Source organism: Bison bison, unplaced genomic scaffold, assembly GCF_000754665.1.
Source record: "Bison bison bison isolate TAMUID 2011002044 unplaced genomic scaffold, Bison_UMD1.0 scf7180017864519, whole genome shotgun sequence".
NCBI lineage: Eukaryota > Metazoa > Chordata > Mammalia > Artiodactyla > Bovidae > Bison > Bison bison.
The window spans coordinates 12,212,773-12,234,209 of NW_011495072.1; the positions used below are offsets into that span (position 1 = coordinate 12,212,773).

Consider the following 21,437-nt stretch of genomic DNA (forward strand, 5'->3'; position numbering starts at 1 on the left):
ATTAGAAAAAATTTATCTGTTGAATTAAAAAAGAGTCTGACAACTGTTGATTGTAGGAGTTTTTACAAATATATATATATATATATATATATACATGAAACTACCAACTAGATTAAGACAGTACATTTTTAGCATTACAGAAGGTTTCTTTATGCCTTTCCCAGTTAATAAACATTCCACACCAAAGTAATTATTATTCTGATTTTATCACCGTTTATTAGTTTATCTGTTCTTAAAAACTGTGTACTGTCTTGGAGAGTCACTGTTACATGTAGTCTTTTTCTTTGGTCTATGCTGCTGCTGCTAAGTCACTTCAGTCGTGTCCGACTCTATGCGACCCCATAGACTGGACTATGCAGCCCACCAGGCTCCCCCGTCCCTGGGACTCTCCAGGCAAGAGCACTGGAGTGGGTTGCCATTTCCTTCTCCAATGCATGAAAGTGAAAAGTGAAAGTGAAGTCGCTCAGTCGTGTCCAACTCTTAGCGACCCCATGGACTGCAGCGCACCAGGCTCCTCCGTCCATGAAATTTTCCAGGCAAGAGTACTGGAGTGGGGTGCCATTGCCTTCTCCATCTTTGCTCTATAATATTCCAATTTATCCATTATACTATTGATGGCCATCTGGGTTGTTTCTGTTTTGGGGCTATTATAAATAAAATGGATATGAATATTCATGTACTTGTCTTTTGAAAAACATAAGCATCTTTTTTGATTATAGAATAAATGCATATTCAACTTTAGTGGATATTGTCAAATTTGTTTTCCAAAATGCTTATTTCAGTTTGCATTATAAAAGCAATCTATAAGTCCCAGTCGCTCATCTTTGTTAGCACTTGTTATTGTCAGTCTTACAATTTAGATATTCTGCTGATGTACAATAAAATCTCTTTGTGACTTTTATTAGTGTCTAGTGATTTTGAATATTTTTTATGTGCTCATTTACCATTTGTATGGTGGTGGTTTAGTTACTCAGTCATGTCCGACTCTTTGTGACCCCATGCAGGCTTCTCTGTCCATGGAATTCTCCAGGCAAGAATACTAGAGTGGGTTGCCACTTCCTTCTCCAGGGGATCTTCCTGACCCAGGGATCGAACCCAGGTCTCCTGCATTGCAGGCAGATTCGTTACCAACTGAGCCACCAGGGAAGCCTTACCATTTGTATATCCTCTTCTATAAAGTGTTTTTGTCCACCAAAAATTACTGGATTGCTTCCCCTCCGCCCCCAGATTTGTAGTAGTCCTTTATATATTCTGGATACAAGTCGGTTGTCAAATTTGTATACTGCAAACATTTTCTTCAAGTCTGTGGCTTGTATTTTCAGTCTTTTAAGGGTATCTTTTGATGAACAGATGTTCCTCACTTTCTTGAAGTACAAATTACTAATCTTTTCTTTTGGTGTTTTGTTTAAAAAACTGCCTAACACAAGATCACAAAATTTTTCTCTTTTCTACTAGAAAATTTATCATGTTACCTTTTCTTATTTAGGTCTGCAACTCAGGATATTTTGTGTGTATTTATAGTAATGAAAGTAAAAACTTATTTTTTTTCTCATCTAGATCAGTTTATTGAAAGGATCATTCTTTCTTTATTGCATTGTGGTAAATCAGGTTACTCTAGTTGTATGGTCCTGTTTCTGAATTCTCTACTCTGTTCTATTTAAATACTTATATTAATAAGTATGTTGTTTTAATTATTGTAGCTTTATAAGAAATCTTCATATGTATTTTACGCCCTTTAATGTTGCTGCTTTTCAAGATTATCTTAGAAATTTTTGGCACTTTGCATTTTTATATAAACTGTAAAACCATCCTGTTAATTCTCACATCAAAAAACCCAAGATTTTGATTAAGATTATTTTGATTAATAATGGTAATCAAAATTAATTTTTAGATTAATTTAGGAATAATTTATATCTTAGAAGTCCATGAACATGGTATACCTCTTCACTTATTTATTTAGGTCTTACTTAATTTCTCATAGTAATATTTTATATTTTTCAATATACAGGTGATGTGTATCTTAGGTATATTACTAGACATTTAATTTTTTGTGTGTGATGACAAATGGAATTTTATACAATATTTATTTCTAAATATTAGCTTTTGCCAGATTTTAGAAATACAATTGGTTCTAGAACAATAATCTTGTTTCCAGCAACCTTGCTAAATATATGTATTAATTGTAATAGTTTATCTGTCAATTTTTCTTTTCATTTTGGGTTTTATATGTACACAGATATGCCTTCTGTGAATACAATAGTTTGGTGTCTTCCTTTCCAGTTTTTATACTTTTCACCTTTTTTCCTTGCCTCATGGCACTGGTTGAGACCTCCAGTGTAATGTACAATGGTAATGGTAGGAGTAAGCATTTATATCTCATTCCTACTCAGAAGAAGATTGTTCAGCATTTTACCATTGAGTTTGTTGTTTGCTGTGGATTTTTTGAATATACCCTTAGGGAGATTAAGAAAGTTCCCTTCTGTTCTTAGTTTGCTGAAATTTAAATTATGAATTGGCATTGAATTTTATCAATTGCTTTTTCTGCATTTATCAAAATAACACTGATTTCTCTCCTTTCTTCTGTAAATTACACAGTGATTTTTAAATGTTAACCTTGAAGTCATGGGAAAAAATTCACATGTTCATGCTGCATTGCCATTTTGTATAGAGTTTAATTTGATTGATAGTATTTTGATTAATATTTTTATATCTATTCATGAGAAGTTTGGTTGTAATTTTCTTTTTTTATTCAGCAAATGATATTTTAATAATTTTTATAATCATTTAAAATAGGAAGAGCTTATAAATACATGTTATAAATTTTGTGCAGAATCATTACAGAGAAAATTATAAAAGTTTAGTGAGAGACATTTTATATCACTCCCAAATCAGATATGTATACCATGTTAATGGATTGGAAGACTCAATATGATAAACATGCCAATTCTTTTCAAATATATTTATTTATTTATTTATTTATTTTATTTTAACCCTCTTTTTATTTTTAATTTTAAAAAAATTTATTTATTTTAATTGGAGGCTAATTACTTCAATATTGTAGTGGTTTGTGCCATACATTGACATGAATCAGCCATGGGTGTACATGTGTTCCCCATCCTGAGCCCCCCTCCCACCTCCCTCCCCATCCCGTCCCTATGGATCATCGCAGTGCACCAGCCCTGAGCACCCTGTCTCATGCATCAAACCTGGACTGGTGATCTGTTTCAAATATAATGATAATATACATGTTTCAGTGTTATTCTCTCAAATCATCCCACCCTCGCTGTCTCCAACAGAGTCCAAAAGACTGTTCTATTCATCTGTGTCTCTTTTGCTGTCTCACATATAGGGTTATTGTTACCATCTTTCTAAATTCCATATATATACATTAGTATGTTGTATGGGTTTTTCTTTCTGACTTACTTCACTCTGTATAATAGGCTTAGTTTCATCCACCACATTAGAACTAATTTGAATGTATTCTTTTTCATGGCTGAGTAATATTCCATTGTGTATATGTATCACAGCTTTCGTATCCATTCTTCTGTCAATGGACATCTCCAGCATTTATTGTTTATAGACTTTCGGATAGCAGCCATTCTGACTGGTGTTAGATGGTACCTCATTGTGGTTTTGATTTGTACTTCTCTGATAATGAGTGATGTTGAGCATCTTTTCATGTGTTTGTTAGCCATCTGCATGTCTTCTTTGGAGAAATATCTCTTTAGTTCTTTGGCCCATTTTTTGATTGGGTCATTTCTTTTTCTGGAATTGAGCTACAGGAGTTGCTTGTATATTTTTGAGATTAATTCTTTGTCAGTTGCTTCATTTGCTATTATTTTCTCCCATTCTGAAGGCTGTCTTTTCACCTTGCTTATAGTTTTCTTCGTTATACAAAAGCTTTTAAGTTTAATTAGGTCTCATTTGTTTATTTCTGCTTTTATTTCCATTACTCTGGGAGGTGGATCATAGAGGATCCTGCTGTGATTTATGTCAGAGAGTGTTTTGCCTATGTTTTCCTCTAAGAGTTTTATAGTTTCTGGTCTTATGTTTAGATCTTTAATCCATTCTGAGTTTATTTTTGTGTATGGTGTTAGAAAGTGTTCTAGTTTCATTCTTTTACAAGTGGTTGGCCAGTTTTCCCAGCACCATGTGTGAAAGAGATTGTCTTTTCTCCACTGTATATTCTTGCCTCCTTTGTCAAAGATAAGGTGTCCATAGGTGCGTGGATTTATCTCTGGGCTTTCTATTTTGCTCCATTGATCTATATTTCTGTCTTTGTGTCAGTACCATACTGTCTTGATGACTGTGGCTTCGTAGTAGAGCCTGAAGTCAGGCAGGTTGATTCCTCCAGTTCCATTCTTCTTTCTCAAGATTGCTTTGGCTATTCGATGTTTTTTGTATTTCCATACAAATTGTGAAATTATTTGTTCTAGTTCTGTGAAAAATACTGTTGGTAGCTTGATAGGGATTGCATCGAATCTATAGATTGCTTTGGGTAGTATACTCATTTTCACTATATTGATTCTTCCAATCCATGAACATGGTATATTTCTCCATCTATTTGTGTCCTCTTTGATTTCTTTCATCAGTGTTTTATAGTTTTCTATATATAGGTCTTTTGTTTCTTTAGATAGATATATTCCTAAGTATTTTATTCTTTTCGTTGCAATGGTGAATGGAATTATTTCCTTAATTTCTCTTTCTGTTTCCTCATTGTTAGTGTATAGGAATGCAAGGGATTTCTGTGTGTTACTTTTATATCCTGCCACTTTATTCATTGATTAGCTCTAGTAATTTTCTGGTGGAGTCTTTAGGGTTTTCCATGTAGAAGATCATGTCATCTGCAAACAGTGAGAGTTTTACTTCTTCTTTTCCAATCTGGATTCCTTTTATTTCTTTTTCTGCTCTGATTGCTGTGGCCAAAACTTCCAAAACTATGTGGAATAGTAGTGATGAGAGTGGGCACCCTTGTCTTGTCCTGACTTTAGGGGAAATGCTTTCAATTTTTCACCATTGAGGATAATGTTTGTTGTGGGTTTGTCATATATTGCTTTTATTATGTTGAGGTATGTTCCTTCTATTCCTGCTTTCTGGAAGGTTTTTTAAATCATGAATGGATGTTGAATTTTGTCAAAGGCTGTCTCTGCATCTACTGAAATACTCACATGGTTTTTATCTTTCAATTTGTTAATGTGGTGTATTACGTTGATTGATTTGCAGATACTGAAGAATCCTTGCATCCCTGGGATAAAACCCACTTGGTCATGATGTATGATCTTTTTAATATGTTGTTGGATTCTGTTTGCTAGAATTTTGTTAAGGATTTTTGCATCTGTGTTCATCAGTGATATTGGCCTGTAGTTTTCTTTTTTTGTGGCATCTTTGTCAAGTTTTGGTATTAGGGTTATGGTGGCCTCATAGAATGAATTTGGGAGTTTACCTTCCTCTGCAGTTTTCTGGAAAAGTTTGAGTAGGATAGGTGTTAGCTCTTCTCTAAATTTTTGGTAGAATTCAGCTGTGAAGCCGTCTGGTCCTGGGCTTTTGTTTACTGGAAGATTTCTGAATACAGTTTCAATTTCTGTGCTTGTGATGGGTCTGTAAAGATTTTCTATTTCTTCATGGTTCAGTTTTGGAAAATTGTACTTTTCTAAGAATTTGTCCATTTCTTCCAAATTGTCCATTTTATTGGCATGTAGTTGCTGATAAGTCTCTTATGATCCTTTATATGTCTGTGTTGTCTGTTGTGATCTCTCCATTTTCATTTCTAATTTTGTTGATTTGACTCTTCTCCCTTTGTTTCTTGATGAGTCTGGCTAATGGTTTGTCAATTTTATTTATCTTCTCAAGCAGCTTTTAGGTTTGTTGATTTTTGCTATGGTCTCTTTTGTTTCTTTTGCATTTATTTCTGCCCTAATTTTTAAGATTTCTTTCCTTCTACTAACCCTGGGGTTCTTCATTTCTTCCTTTTCTAGTTGCTTTAGGTGTAGAGTTAGGTTATTTATTTGACTTTTTTCTTGTTTCTTGAGGTAAGCCTGTATTGTTATGAACCTTCCCCTTAGCACTGCTTTTACAGTATCCCACAGGTTTTGGGTTGTTGTGTTTTCATTTTCATTCATTTCTACGCATATTTTGATTTCTTCTTTGATTTCTTCTGTGATTTGTTGGTTATTCAGAAGCGTGTTGTTCAGCCTCCATATGTTGGAATTTTTAATAGTTTTCTCCTGTATTTGACATCTAGTCTTACTGCATTGTGGTCAGAAAAGATGCTTGGAATGATTTCAATTTGTTTGAATTTACCAAGGCTAGATTTATGGCCCAGGATGTGATCTATCCTGGAGAAGGCTGCATGTGCACTTGAGAAAAAGGTGAAATCATTGTTTTGGGGTGAAATGTCCTATAGATATCATTTAGGTCTAACTGGTCCATTGTATCATTTAAAGTTTGTGTTTCCTTGTTAATTTTCTGTTTAGTTGATCTATCCATAGGTGTGAGTGGGGCATTAAAGTCTCCCACTATTATTGTGTTCTTGTTAATTTCCCCTTTCATTCTTGTTAGCATTTGCCTTACATATTGTGGTGCTCCTATGTTGGGTGCATATATATTTATAATTGTTATATCGTCTTCTTGGATTGATCCTTTGATCATTATGTAGTGTCCTTCTTTGTCTCTTTTCACAGCCTTTGTTTTAAAGTCTATTTTATCTGATATGAGTATTGCTACCCCTGCTTTCTTTTGGTCTCTATTTGCATGAAATATCTGTTTCCAACTCTTCACTTTCAGTCTGTATGTTTCCCTTGTTTTGAGGTGGGTCTCTTGTAGACAGCATATATAGGGGTCTTGTATTTGTGTCCATTCAGCCAGTCTTTGTCTTTTGGTTGGGGCATTCAACCCGTTTACATTTAAGATAAATATTGATAAGTATGATCCCATTGCCATTTACTTTATTGTTTTGGGTTTGTGTTTATACACTCTTTCTGTGTTTCCTGTCTAGAGAAGATCCTTTAGCATTTGTTGGAGAGCTGGTTTGGTGGTGCTGAATTCTCTCAGCAATGGTGGTGCTGAATTCTCTCAGCTTTTACTTGTCTGTAAAGCTTTTGATTTCTCCTTCATATCTGAATGAGATTCTTGCTGGGTACAGTAATCTGGGTTGTAGGTTTTTCTCTTTCATCACCTTAAGTATGTCCTGCCATTTCCTTCTGGCCTGAAGACTTTCTATTAAAGATCATCTGTTATCCTATGGGAATCCCCTTGTGTGTTATTTGTTGTTTTTCCCTTGCTGCTTTTAATATTTGTTCTTTGTGTTTGATCTTTGTTAATTTGATTAATATGTGTCTTGGGTGTAACTACAGGGTTTTAATCTGTTGCACCTGTCACTTCCAAAGTGGTTCCCTCTGTTTATTTTGGCTTTGTCTGCAGTTCTCTTTAGTGTCTAATTTCCACCCTGACACAAGGAGGCAAAGGTGGTCACTTCTTTAGGCTCACTTGTTCACTGGTGCTGTGGGGAGTGAGGGACACTGTAAACAAATATCATTGGCGTGTGTGGGGAGTGCTCACAGTGTCCCGGCCGCGCTGGGTTTGCCCCTGCTCATGGTGTGTGTGCTTTCCCAGTCTGCATTGTTCAGGCTCCAGGTTGCTCTGCAGGGGAACTCTCTAAAGCAGGCCCTGGGTTTCGTGCACTTCCCAGGTCTAAGCTGCTCAGGTTCAGGTTCTTGGGTACTCCACAAAGACGCAGACTGGGATAGGCCTGCGTGTTGTGCCCTTCCTAGGTCCAAGCAGCTCAGGCGACCAGTTGCTTGGCGAGTGCACTCTCCCTAGGTTGGTGGGGGGGTGCATCTTATCACCTCCCCGATCCCGGCCACTTGGTTTCCTGGGTGCGCAGTGGAAGGGCCCTCTCAGGTGTGCTGTGAGTCTCTTCTGGGGAGCTGATCTCTGGCTGTGACCCTCCCGGCGGATGTCAACCGTCCTGGATCCCAAAAGTCTTGGTTAGCAACTGGGAGCCTGCTCACAGTTTGGTAGAGGATGCCGGCTCTGGGGTCGAATTTGCCCCTTGCCTTTCCAGCTCTCGCTGCTGCCTGCCTGCCTGCCTCCCTGCCTCCAGCGGGGGATGGGCCAGTCCACAGCAGGCTAGCTCTCCTTTGGTATTCGCTCATCCTTTGTTCTGTGAGTGGGCCCAACGGTGCCTTAGGTAGGGCTTTTCGAGGGACACTTCTCTCTTTCTCTCTTTTTTTTCCCTTTCTCTCTCTGGCTATCCCACAGTTTGGGTTGCTATCTCATTTTAGCTCCCTCAGATTGCCCTCAATGCAGACCAGGCCTTTCTGTTCAACCCCCACTTGCTGGTGGCGAAAGCCAATGTCTGGGCTACTTTTCTGCTGGGAGTTGCTGTTAGGCATGTAAGCTGTGGGTTTTATTTATTATTTATTTATTTTTCCTCCTGGTTATGTTGCCCTCTGAGATTACAAAACTCCCCACAGACCCGCCGGTGAGAGGGTTTCCTGGTGTTTGGAAATTTCTCCTCTTTTAAGACTCCCTTCCCGGGATGGGTCTCCATCCCTACCTCTTTTGTCTCTCTTTATCTTTTATATTTTGTCCTACCTCCTTTCGAAGACAATGGGCTGCCTTTCTGGGTGCCTGATGTTCTCTGCCAACATTCAGAAGTTGTTTTGTGGAATTTGTTCAGCGTTCAAATGTTCTTTCAATGAATTTGTGGGGGAGAAAGTGGTCTCCCTGTCCTATTCCTCCACCATCTTAGGACTGCCCCCTGGCTGTAATTTTCTATCCTCGTAATGTTATCAGGTTTTGGTATTATGGTTACATTGGCCCCATAAAGCAGGAAATGTTCCTTCTTTTTCTATTCTTTGGAAGAATTTGTATATGATTCGAATTGTTTTTTCCTTAAATAGTTGGAAAAATTCACCAGTGAAGCCAATTTTGTCTGAATATTTTTGATGGAAAGTTCCCCCGCCCCGTATTTTAATTACAGATTTGAGTTCTTTAAAAGTTATTGATTATTCAGGCTTCTTATTTCTTCTTTTGCCAGTGTGAAGACATTATATTTTTCAAAGAATTTATCTATTTCATCTAAACATCTGAATTAATTAGCTAAGGTCATTAATAATGTCCTTTTATTAAACCCTTGATAATGCTGTTGGTCTTAAGTGATGTCTCTTTTTTCATTTCTGACATAAGCAATTTGTTATTTTTCCTTTCTTTTTCTTAATCACATTTGTTGGGGTTTACTGATTTCATCTATTGACATTATTGATTTTTCTCTTTTGTTTGGTTTCTGTTCTTCTCTGTATTATTTTCATCGTCCTTTTTCTCTTTTAATTTCTTGAGTTAGAAGTTTAGATCAGAAGTTGACAAACTAGGCCTGGAGGCCAAATCTGACTCTCTACCTGTTTATAGAAATAAAATTTAATTGGAACACCTTCATTTATTTACATATTGTCTATGGTACTTTCATGCTGCAATGGCAGGGTTGAGTAGCTGCAAGAGGTCCCCAAAGCCTAAAATATTTACTATCTGGGCCATTATAGAAAAAGCTTGCTGACCCCTGGTTAAGATAATTGATTTACAATCTTTCTTCTCTAATATATAAATTCTATTGAATAATTTCACATCTCTGTAAGTACTGCTTTGCTGCTGCTACTGCTAAGTCACTTCAGTTGTATCCGACTCTGTACGACCCCATAGACAGCAACCCACCAGGCTCCCCTGTCCCTGGGATTCTCCAGGCAGGAACACTGGAGTGGGTTGCCATTTCCTTCTCCAAAGCATGAAAGTGAAAAGTGAAAGTGAAGTCGCTCAGTCGTGTCCGACTCTTAGCAGACCCCATGAACTGCAGCCTTCCAGGCTCCTCCGTCCATGGGATTTTCCAGGCAAGAGTACTGGAGTGGGATGCCATTGCCTTCTCTGAGTACTGCTTTACTTCTACACTATAAATTGATATCATTTTCATTATTATTCATTTCAAATATCATCCAAATTTCCACTGTGATTTCTTTATTGACTCATTGACTATTTAGAATATACTCATGGTTACATACAATGTACTCATTATAAGTTGCTTAATTTACAAACATTTGGGGATTTTCCAATGATCTTTTTAACACTGAACTTTTAGTTTAATTACGCTATATAGAGAGAATATACTGTGCACGATTTCTATACTTCGAAATTTATTGAGACTTGCTTTATGGTCCAGATATAGTCTATCTTGGTAAATGTTCACTGTACACTTGGAAAAGAAAGTGGGTTTTGAAGTCGTATTTAGTGTTCTATATATGTGTTAAAGAATCTGCCTGCCAATGCAGGAGATGCAGGAGACGTGGGTTCTATCCTTGGGTCGGGAAGATCCCTTGGAGTAGGAAATGGCAACCTACTCCAGTGCTCTTGCCTGGGAAATTCAATGGATAGCAGAGCCTGGTGGCCTACAGTCCATGGGGTTGAAAAGAGTCAGATATGACTGAATAACTGAGCACAGCACAGCACATATGTGTTATGAAAGGTCAATTAGTTAAGTGCTTTGTAAATGTTTTATATTCTTACTGATTTTTTTGGTCTGCTTTTTCTATTGGTTACTGACAGAATTGTGTTTAAATCTCTAATCATGATTGTAGATTTTTCCATCCCTCCTTTAACTTGGTCAACTTTGGCTTTATATATTCTGAAGCTTTATTATTATTATGTGAACTGCAATTTCGATTGATCCTTTTCTTATTACAAAATGTTCCTCTTATTTCTAGTAATGTTTTTGCCTTAAAAAGTCTACTTTGTCTGATACTATATAGTTACAATAGCTTTCTTTTGGTTAATGTTTACTTGGTATAATTTTTAAACACCTTTTTACTTTCAGCCTTTCTGTATCCTTATATATAATGTATCCATTATGAAAAGCATATAGTTAAATCTTCAAAAAAATTCAGTGTGATTATTTTGTCTTTTAATTAGCATTTAGTACATTTGTATTTTAAGGTATTATTACATGTTAAGTGGAGACCACATATTATATCAGATATGTTCATTATTTCTTCTATATTATCTTGTTAGTTATATATTCTTTATTTTTCTTTTAATGGTTACCTTGAAGATTACAAATCTTTTGTTAATTACAGCCTACCTTAAATTAGTATTTTTACCAATTTCTAATATAACAGTTTCACTTTTCATTTATACTGCCTCCTTTTATGCTACTGTTGTCATATATTTTACTAGAGCATATGTTTTAAACCCCATAAGTCATTACTGTTTTAAAAATCAGCATTAATATATATTTTATTCTCTTTTTGTTTCTGTTTCCTTTCCTGAATTTCCTTTCTTTCGATGAGGATTATATTCTTCTTAAAGAACTCCGTTCAGAAGTTCTTTTAGTGGAGATCTGCTAGCAACAGATTCTCTTAGCTTTGTTTGTCTCTATTTATGGCACAATAAAAGAATATTGTTCCAATGTCTGTGAGTTCTGTAATTGTTGTTTAATAGTTAGCTATCAGTTTTATTGTTGCTTTTTTAATATGCTGTATTTTCTGTTTTCTCTAGATTTTTTTTTTCTCTGTCTCTGGTTTTCAACAGTTTATTATGTGCCTAAAGTATCATTTAGGGATTCCCAGGTGGCTCAGGGGTAATGAATCTGCATGCTAATACAGGAGACATGGGAGATATGAGTTCTATCCCTGGGTTGGGAAGATTCCCTGGAGAAGGAAATGGCAACCCACTCCAGTAGTTTTCTTGCTGGGAAAATCCCACGGACAGAGGAGCCTGGGAGACTACAGTCCATAGGGTTCGCAAAGAATTAGACATGACTGAGTGACTGAACATGCATGCTAAATGTCATTTGCTTTATATTTATCCTCTTCCCGGTTTAAAAATATGCAATTTGATGGCTTTTGTCAGGTTTGGGGAAATTCTGAGACAAAACTGCTTCAAATATTGCTTGATCCCATTGTTTCTCTTTTTCTGACATTCCAATTACATGTGTGTTAAATTTTGTTCTTCATGTCTCATATATGAATTTTGTTCTTTTCTGTATTTTTTGTTCTCCTCCACCCTCATATCTTCAATGAGGTGCTTCAATCTGGGTGGGTTTTTTTTTTTTTTTCCTCTTACTGAACCTATCTTCTGGAGTTCACTAATTCTATGTTTTGCAATGTCTAATCTGCTATTAAACTCATACATTGAAGTCTTAAGTATTTTTTTTTTCAATTTTAGGCTTTCCATTTTTTATTCTTAAAAAATAGATTCCAGATTTCTTGTGAAAGTCTCCACTTTTTTTCTAATTTCTTAAAAATATTAATCACAATTATTTTAAATTTAATATATGAATTTTTTATTGATTTTTTTCTTGGTAGGTTTTCAGTTATTTGATTCTTTGTTAAAATAGCATGCCTCATTATTTTGAACTGAATGATGGGCATTTTGTATGAAAAATTGTAGGCTCTGGATAATGTTATTTTTCTCCAAACAGGGTTAAGGTTTTTGGTAGGTAGCTACAGAATACATGGATCATCTAAATGTTTGCTGCTGCTGCTGCTGCTGCCAAGTCACTTCAGTCGTGTCCGACTCTATGCGACGCCATAGATGGCAGCCCACCAGGCTCCCCTGTCCCTGGGATTCTCCAGGCAAGAACACTGGAGTGGGTTGCCATTTCCTTCTCCAATGCATGAAAGTGAAAAGTGAAAGTGAAGTTGCTCAGTCGTGTCTGACTCTTAGCGACCCCATGGACTGCAGCCTACCAGGCTCCTCTGCCCATGGGATTTTCCAGGCAAGAGTACTGGAGTGGGGTGCCATTGCCTTCTCCTCTAAAAGTTTAGACTTTGTTAAAGATAACCTATTTCAGCTTTGCCTTTTCTCCAAGGAACTCTTAGAGTATGGTCCTTTACCCCTAGATAGTGACTCTTCATGGGCATTATTTGAAAGCCTAGAGTGATTATCACAGCCCCCCACCTTGTTGGACTTAAACTCCAACCTCTGTTATCCAGCACTGTGTTACTGCTAAAATCTTTTCTTACATCTTTAGCCTTCCAGCTGCTCTTTTCTGCTGGCTTTATTGAAACTTCATTTTGTGCAGCTTTAGAGTTGGCAATGCTCCAAGGGAAAATTATCCAGAAATTTTTTGGACTCACTTCACTAATGCTAACTCTGTTTCATGATTTTGCTCCTCAAATATCTGGCACTTCTGTCCTCAGTTCAGTAACATTGTTGTTTTCTTGCTTGAACTCTATTCTCTGATGCTGAAAATGGTCAAATGGCCTAAGAAAAAACACCAGAGTGAATATAATGATTACTTCTATACTTTCCTTCTATCAGTGATCTTGTCTTGCTTGCATTGATTGCCCTCAAACAGTGTTTTTATGTATTTGTGCGTGCGTGTGAGTGCTAAGTCGCTCCAGTCATGTCTGACTCTGTGACCCTATGGACTGTAGCCTGCCAGGCTCCTCTGTCCATGGCATTCTCCAGGCAAGAATACTGGAGTGGGTTGCCTTGCTCTCCTCCAGGGGATCTTCTCGACCCAGGAATTGAACCTGGATCTCTTATATCTCCTGCATTGGCAGGTGGGTTCTTTCTCACTAGTACCACCTGGGAAGCCTATTTGGTTCATCTTTTAAGAGTATTCTTATTTGAAGGGTTAGTTGACAGAATCTACTCTGTTATAACTGCAACTGAGAATCTCCCTTTGTTTTTTGAACATGTCCATATTAATTTTTTCTGGGCTCTTCTGTAATTTTTGGAAAATGATGTTTTCTGGTTGCTTGTATTGATACATTCCCTGCTCTCAAAAACCCATACTAAACTATTTTTCTTTTTAGTTTTATACAGAGTAATGATATTTCAAAATCAATATCTGAATCCTAGGCTCATCAGGGAATGTTAAAACTACTAAGTTAAATGGTATTGGGGAATAGTAAATTCACATAATGCCTAAGTATCATCTATTAGATTTCTTGCTAACTGCAAAAAGGAAAACAAACCTTGACAATGGAGAGAATGGATAGTCACCACCCTTACCAAGTGACCAAACTTGGTGTTGGTAGCAGTGAAAAAACCTGATATATGTGCCTTCTGATGTGATGTAATGTAATATGAAATGCATGACTTCTGATATGAAGTACTCTTGCCAAAAAAATGTTTTACTGGCATTTGATTGTGCTTTCAGACCTAAAGGAAATATAGGGGATTGAGAAATAAGACACATGATACTATTAAGAATCAATCACACAAATCTAGAATGTGAAATATTCTATAAGACAATTGGCCTGGGCTCTTCAAAAAGTCATTGTCATAGAAACAATGGTGGTGGTAGGGGACTGGCACTAACTAATCTTGATTAAGAAATTAAAGAAATATAACAACCAAGTGCAAGGAGTGAATTTTGTTTAGATTTTAGCTTGGGGAAAAAACCTATAAGTGACATCTTTTGGATAATTTGCAAAATTTGAATAAAGAGGTATTTAGTGATATTGGGAATTATTTTTAATTTTCAAGGGCATTGATCATAATACCATAGTTATGTGGACTGATGTCCTTGTTTTTAGGAGATGTTTCAGTATTTAAGGAAGAAGTGTCATAGTGTCTGCAACTTACTTTCAAAAGACATACACACATTTATATGTATGTACAGAGAAGAGAAAAAGAGAGGCAAAAAATAAGTATGGCAAAATGTCGGATTTAGAAACTAGGTGGTAATTATACAAATGTTCATTGTACAACATTTTTGTAGTTTACAATTTTTAAAATAATAAATTGGGGGAAAATCAATAGGGAAAATGGGCTCAACATTAGGGAAAAAGTAAGCATTTCTACATGGGCATCAGGCACATGAAAAGATGCTCAAAATCTCTAATTATTAGAGAAATGCAAATCAAAACCACATGAGATATTGCTTCACATTGGCAAGTATGGCCAGTGGCCACCATTAAAAAGTCTGCAAATAAAAAATGCTAGAGAGGGTGTGGAGAAAAGGAAACGCTCCTACAATGTTGGTAGGAATATAAGATGGTGCAGCAACGATGGAGGTTCCTCAGAAAACTAAATATAGAGTTGCTGTATGATCCAGCAATTTGACTTTTGGGCATACATCCAGACAAAACTATAATTCAAAAAGATACATGCAGCAATATTCACAATAGCCAGTTCATGGAAACAAGCTAAATGTTCATTGACAGATGAGTGTATAAAGAAGATGTTTTTAGAATATTACTCAGCCCCCATAAAAAAGAATGAAATAATGCCACTTGCAGCAACTTGGATGGACTGAGAAATTATCATACTAAGTCAGTTAAGTCAGAAAGAGAATGACAAATACCATATTATATCACTTATATTTGGAATCTAAAATATGACACAAATGTACTTATCTATGAAACAGAAACAGATTCACAGACGTAGATAGAGAACAGACTTATGGTTGCCGAGGAGGGGGTGATGGAGGGAGGAAGGGAGTTTGGGCTTAGCAGAGGCAAACTATTATATATAGAATGGATAAACAACAAGATCTTACTGTATAGCACAGGGAACTATATTCAATATCCTGTGATAAAGCATAATGGAAAAGAATATAAAAAATGTATAGATATGTATAACTGAATCACTTTGTTGTGCAGCAGAAATTAACACAACATTGTAAATCAGCTATACTTCAATTACAAAAGCATAAAACCACAGACAGAAAAAAAAGTAAGAATGTTCTCTATCAGATCAGATCAGATCAGTCGCTCAGTCGTGTCCGACTCTTTTCGACCCCATAAATCGCAGCACGCCAGGCCTCCCTGTCCATTACCAACTCCTGGAGTTCACTGAGACTCACGTCCATCGAGTCAGTGTTCTCTATATTCCTTTACAAAAATATAGAATTTGAGAGAAATGTTATTAGCTTCTATTAAAATAATGCAAAAAATGCATATAGTAATAGACTATTCTCCAAGAATGGCAAGTAAATAGTTTTTAAAATTTTGAGGAACTTTCTTAAGATTTCAAAGGAATTATTTTATTTTGGGGGGGTGGGTGGTGAGAGGAAATGTTTAAAACTAAGAGTAAAAGACATTTTTTTCAGTTTTCTACTGCTTTTTACACTCAGCTATGCCAATTTGAGGAAAATGATATAAGATTAGGAAGAAAAATACTAACTAGAGAGTTTGAGAATGTTGCCAACGCTGCAATGTGCAATGCACGTGAGGTTTGAGTAAGGAAAAAGAAACATTGGTCCCTGCTCTCATGGAACTTCCCTATAGGGAAGATGGCTGTTAATTAAAAATTCACACATATAAACTTTGATAAGAGCTACAAAAGAAAAGTGAAGTTCTATAAAGACTATATAGGGAGGGTGGAATCTAAGGCAGATCTGAGAAGACTTCCTCCAGGAATTGTTGCTTAGACTGAGAACTGAAGGCTGAAGTGGGGTAAAATAGGCAACGGTGGGGGCAGTTACTTTCAAGCAAAGGGAAAAGCCTGTGTACTAGTTTGAAGAGGGAAGAAGCAAAAAGACATTTGAGAAACTAAATAGGATGTAAGGCTGGAGTGCAGAAAGCAAGGGAGTGGTTAACAAGTGAGGTGGGAGATGGAAACAGAGGCCGCAGCATACTATATTTAAGCATAATGGAAAATCACTGAAGCAGGACAGTAACATAATCAAATTTGCATCATTAATAGTTCTCTCTGGTTAAAGTATGCAGAAAAAAATGAAGGGGGTGATTATGCCAATAGTTGAGAGAAGAATGCTGGTAGTTTGAAGGCTGGAGGCATGTTAGTGGACATGGAAGGAAATGGATGGATTTGAGAGATATTTAGAGGGTAAAATCGATGGGCACTGGTTTGGACATGAGGGAAATGTCATGGATGCCTTTCAGATTTCCAGTTTCAACAGCTAGATGAATGGTGGAATCATTCCCTGAGAAAAATATCAAATGAGAAACACATTTGAGTTTGTTTCTGATTTTGAGATGTTCTTAAGGCATGAGATACTGAATCAGATACCTCTGTATGTCTGGATAGTCTTTAAAAATTATAAGTCTATGATAATTACAAGTAAATTTCACTTCCAGTGGACAGAATTTGTTCCTAAAATGAAAGAAAATTAAATAGAGATGAGCATCAAATCGTTCCATTACAGTCTCTGATTCTGACTATGAATCAGAGATGTTTCTTTGGGACTGCTTGTGAAATAATTTAATTAATTGTATTTTATTATCTATTTTAGCATGTTTTACCTGAGTTAGTGTTTGAAAGAAAGCTAAAACATAAAATTAACTTGATTTTTCCCTTCCCTTTCATTTTCTAGGAGTTCCACAGCTAAATATGATTAGCGTCTTTTATAAAATTTATAAAAGACAAGGAGTGACAGGATTTTTCAGAGGCATGACTCCAACTTTCTTAAAGTTGTTTCCTTCAGTTTGTATAAGCCGTATGGTTTACGAATCAGTAAAACCACTCTTGGGAATAGCGTAAAAATGAAGTCCTGAACTATCATTTTATGTACATTTATAAGCATGAAAATGTCTTTGCTTTCTCATTAAACTTCAAGAGGTCTGTATTAAAATATGATGTATCTATTTTCCAAAAAGATAAACATATAAATTAGACTTAAATATTAAATTTTAATTTTATGTAAGCCAGAATTAAAGTTTATTAAGTTCTTTATGAATTAAGATGTTTAATTTTCATAAAATCCATTTAAGCTTCTCAACAGTTCAATGAACACTCAACAGAAATTTCCATTTAAGTGGATTAAAATGCAATTTATATTACCTAATATAACATAATTACATTATTAACCTAATATAATTTTGTGTCATAGAATAAAGTTGGAATATTTTGCTACTCCTGCTTTCTTTTGGTCTCTATTTGTGTGGAATATCTTTTTCCAGCCCTTCACTTTCAGTCTGTATGGTCCCTTGTTTTGAGGTGGGTCTCTTGTAGACAGCATATATATATATAGGGATCTTGTTTTTGTATCCATTCAGCCAGTCTTTGTCTTTTGGTTGGGGGCATTCAACCCAATTACATTTAAGGTAATTATTGATAAGTATGATCCCGTTGCCATTTACTTTGTTGTTTTGGGTTCACGATTATACACCCTTTCTGTGCTTCCTGTCTAGAGAAGATCCTTTAGCATTTGTTGAAGAGCTGGTTTGGTGGTGCTGAATTCTCTCAGCTTTTGTTTGTCTGTAAAGCTTTTGATTTCTCCTTCATATTCGAATGAGATTCTTGCTGGGTACAGTAATCTGGGTTGTAGGTTTTTCTCTTTCATCACCTTAAGTATATCCTGCCATTCCCTTCTGATCTGAAGAGTTTCTACTGAAAAATCAGCTGTTATCCTTATGGTAATCCCCTTGTGTGTTATTTGTTGTTTTTCCCTTGCTGCTTTTAATATTGTTCTTTGTGTTTGATCTTTGTTAATTTGATTAATTTGTGTCTTGGGGTATTTTGCCTTGGGTTTATCTTATTTGGGACTCTCTGGGTTTCTTGGACTTGGGTGACTGTTTCCTTCCCTATTTTAGGGAAGTTTTCAACTATTATCTCAAGTATTTTCTCATGGCCTTTCTTTTTGTTTTCTTCTTCTGGGACTCCTATGATTTGAATGTTGGGGCATTTAACATTGTCCCAGAGGTCTCTGAGATTGTCCTCATTTCTTTTAATTCATTTTTCTTTTTTCCTTTCTGCTTCATTTATTTTTACCGTTCTGTCTTCTACCTCACTTATCCTATCTTCTGCCTCCATTATTCTACTGTTGGTTCCCTCCAGAGTGTTTTTGATCTCATTTATTTCATTATTCATTATTGACTGACTCTTTTTTAATTTCTTCTAGGTCCTTGTTAAACATTTCTTGCATCCTTCAATCCTTGTCTCCAGGCTATTTATCTGTAACTCCATTTTGTTTTCAAGATTTTAGATCATTTTTACTATCATTATTCTGAATTGTTTTTCAGGTAGACTCCCTATCTCCTCCTCTTTTGTTTGGTGTGGTAGGTGTTTATCCTGTTCCTTTACCTGATGAGTATTTCTCTGCCTTTTCTTCTTGTTTGGATTGCTGTATTTGGGGTGGCCTTTCCGTATTCTGGCAGTTTGTGGTTCCTGTTTATTGTAGAGGTTCCTCCCTGTGGGTGGGGTTGGACAGGTGGCTTGTCAAGATTTCCTGGTTAGGGAAGCTTGTGTCGGTGTTTTGGTGGGTGGAGCTGGATTTCTTCTCTCTGGAGTGCAATGAAGTGTCCAGTAGTGAGTTTTGAGATGTCTATGGGTTTGGTGTGACTTTGGGCAGCCTGTATGTTGAATCTCAGGGCTATGTTTCTGCATTGCTGGAGAATTTGTGTGGTATGTCTTGCTCTGGAACTTGTTGGCTCTTGGGTGGTGCTTGGTTTCAGTGTAGGTATGGAGGCTTTTGGATAAACTCTTATTGATTAATGTTCCCTGGAGTCAGGAGTTCTCTGGTGTTCTCAGGTTTTGGACTTAAGCTTCCTGCCTCTGGTTTTCAGTCTTATTCTTACAGTAGCCTCAAGACTTCTCCATCTATACAGCACTGCTTTCGAAGAGTAAAAATTCAACCCATTTTAGAGGTTTTTATACTTTTATGAGCAAAGGATGGGGGAAATTCCAAAGGTCTCTTCAGAATTAATGAAGAAACAAAGGCACTTGAACAGGTACTTTCACACTTTAGAAAACAGAAAAGTCAATTTAAACATTATTACCACAGTGATAAATTACTATTTAAGATTTGCAATTTTAGACTTTGGGGGTTAAAAACACAGCATTACCTCTGGAATTCACCTTTGATTATCTTAAAAAACACCTTTGTTGGGGCTTCCTTTGTGCCTCAGAGGTAAAGAATCCACCTGCCTACCAATGCAGAAGACACAAGTTCCGTTCCAGATCTGGGAAGATCACACACAGCACAGAGCAACTAAGCCCATGTGTCACAACTATTGAACCTGCCAGGGAGCTGCAACCACTGAGCCTATGAGCCCTAAAGCCCGTGCTCCATGGCAAGAGGAGCCCGCCCCCCCCCCCCCCAAAAAAAAAAGATAACAACAAACAACAAAAAACCAGCTCTGTTAAGAAGGCATTGGAACTTATGGCTACTAAGGGAGAAAGCAGGGAGGGATAAATTGGGAGATTGGGATTGACATATACATACTGCTGCTGCTGCTGCTGCTAAGTCGCTTCAGTCGTGTCCGACTCTGTGCGACCCCATAGATGGCAGCCCACCAGGCTCCCCCGTCCCTGGGATTCTCCAGGCAAGAACACTGGAGTGGGTTGCCATTTCCTTCTCCAATGCATGAAAGTGAAAAGTGAAAGTGAAGTCGCTCAGTCGTGTCCGACTCTAGCAACCCCATGGACTGCAGCCTACCAGGCTCCTCTGTCCATGGGATTTTCCAGGCAAAAGTACGGGAGTGGGGTGCCATTGCCTTCTCCACATATACACACTACTATACATAAAATAGATGACTAATGAGAACCTACTGTATAGCACAGAGGACTCGACTCAAATCTCTGAAATGACCTATATGGGAATAGAATCTAAAAAAGAATAGATATATGTATAACTGATTCACTTTGCTATATAGCAGAAACTGACACAACATTGTAAATCAGCTATACTCCAATAAAAATTAATTAAAAATAAAATAAAATCATAAAAAAGAAGTCATTGGAACATCTAGTGGTCCAGTGGTTAAGACTCAATGCTTCCACTACAGGGCCCTGAGTTCTGTCCCTGCTTGGGGAAGTTCTGTATGCTGTGCAGAGTAGCCGAAGAGGAAAAAAATAAAAAGCAAAAAACCATTGGATATTCTTTCTTTGAAGTGCCTGGGCAAGTCTTCTTTTCTTTTTTTAAATCTAAATATTGTTTGCCTTTTTCTTCCTGATTTGTAGGACTTTTTCAAACTTCTTCATAGGACTCATTTATTAGCAGTATGTATTGTGAATACCTTTTTCAGTTTGTGACTGGAATATCAACTTTCTTAATTGTTTCTTTGGATGAACAGCAATTCCAAATATTGATGAAGTCTATAATTTCTCAATTTTCCTTTCATGGTTTGTAGTACAAACAAAAATAATAAGAGACTGTATATGACCTACAATGCCTAAAGTATTTACTAATTAGTTCTTTATAGAAAAAAAAAAAGAGAGAGAGAGAATCCCTGAACTATACTAATGAGTTGAATATAGTTGCTGGGGACCAGCCCCAGCTGATCCAGGGTATTCGAAGGAGAGACGGCCTAGGCAACTATTTATATGCTAATTAGAGATATAGAGAACAATAGAATGAGGATAGCTCAGTAGGAAAATTCAGTGGAGAAAAGAAGCTGAGTAGCTTGGTTTACGCGGGAGACCAATAAAACTTCAAGACAAGAAGTTTGCACCACTTACGTAGGCCGCAGGCGCCCTCTCGAATAGCGGAAGGTGCCTCACCCTAGACACCTTCTCGAGTGGGTCTTAGAAGCCCAGGC

The 21,437-nt window shown here is 36.7% G+C and overlaps 1 protein-coding gene across 1 annotated transcript in view; it reads left to right on the top strand.

Moving 5' to 3' along the window:
- The window catches only part of LOC104981784 (calcium-binding mitochondrial carrier protein SCaMC-1-like), a 58,950-nt gene extending 41,511 nt beyond the window's left edge, over window positions 1-17,439 (top strand). Inside the window, 2 exon segments of the mRNA XM_010831032.1 lie at window positions 16,376-16,383; window positions 17,273-17,439. Of these exon segments, the coding sequence (XP_010829334.1) occupies window positions 16,376-16,383; window positions 17,273-17,439 (175 nt within the window).
- The last annotated feature ends 3,998 nt before the right edge of the window (window positions 17,440-21,437 follow it).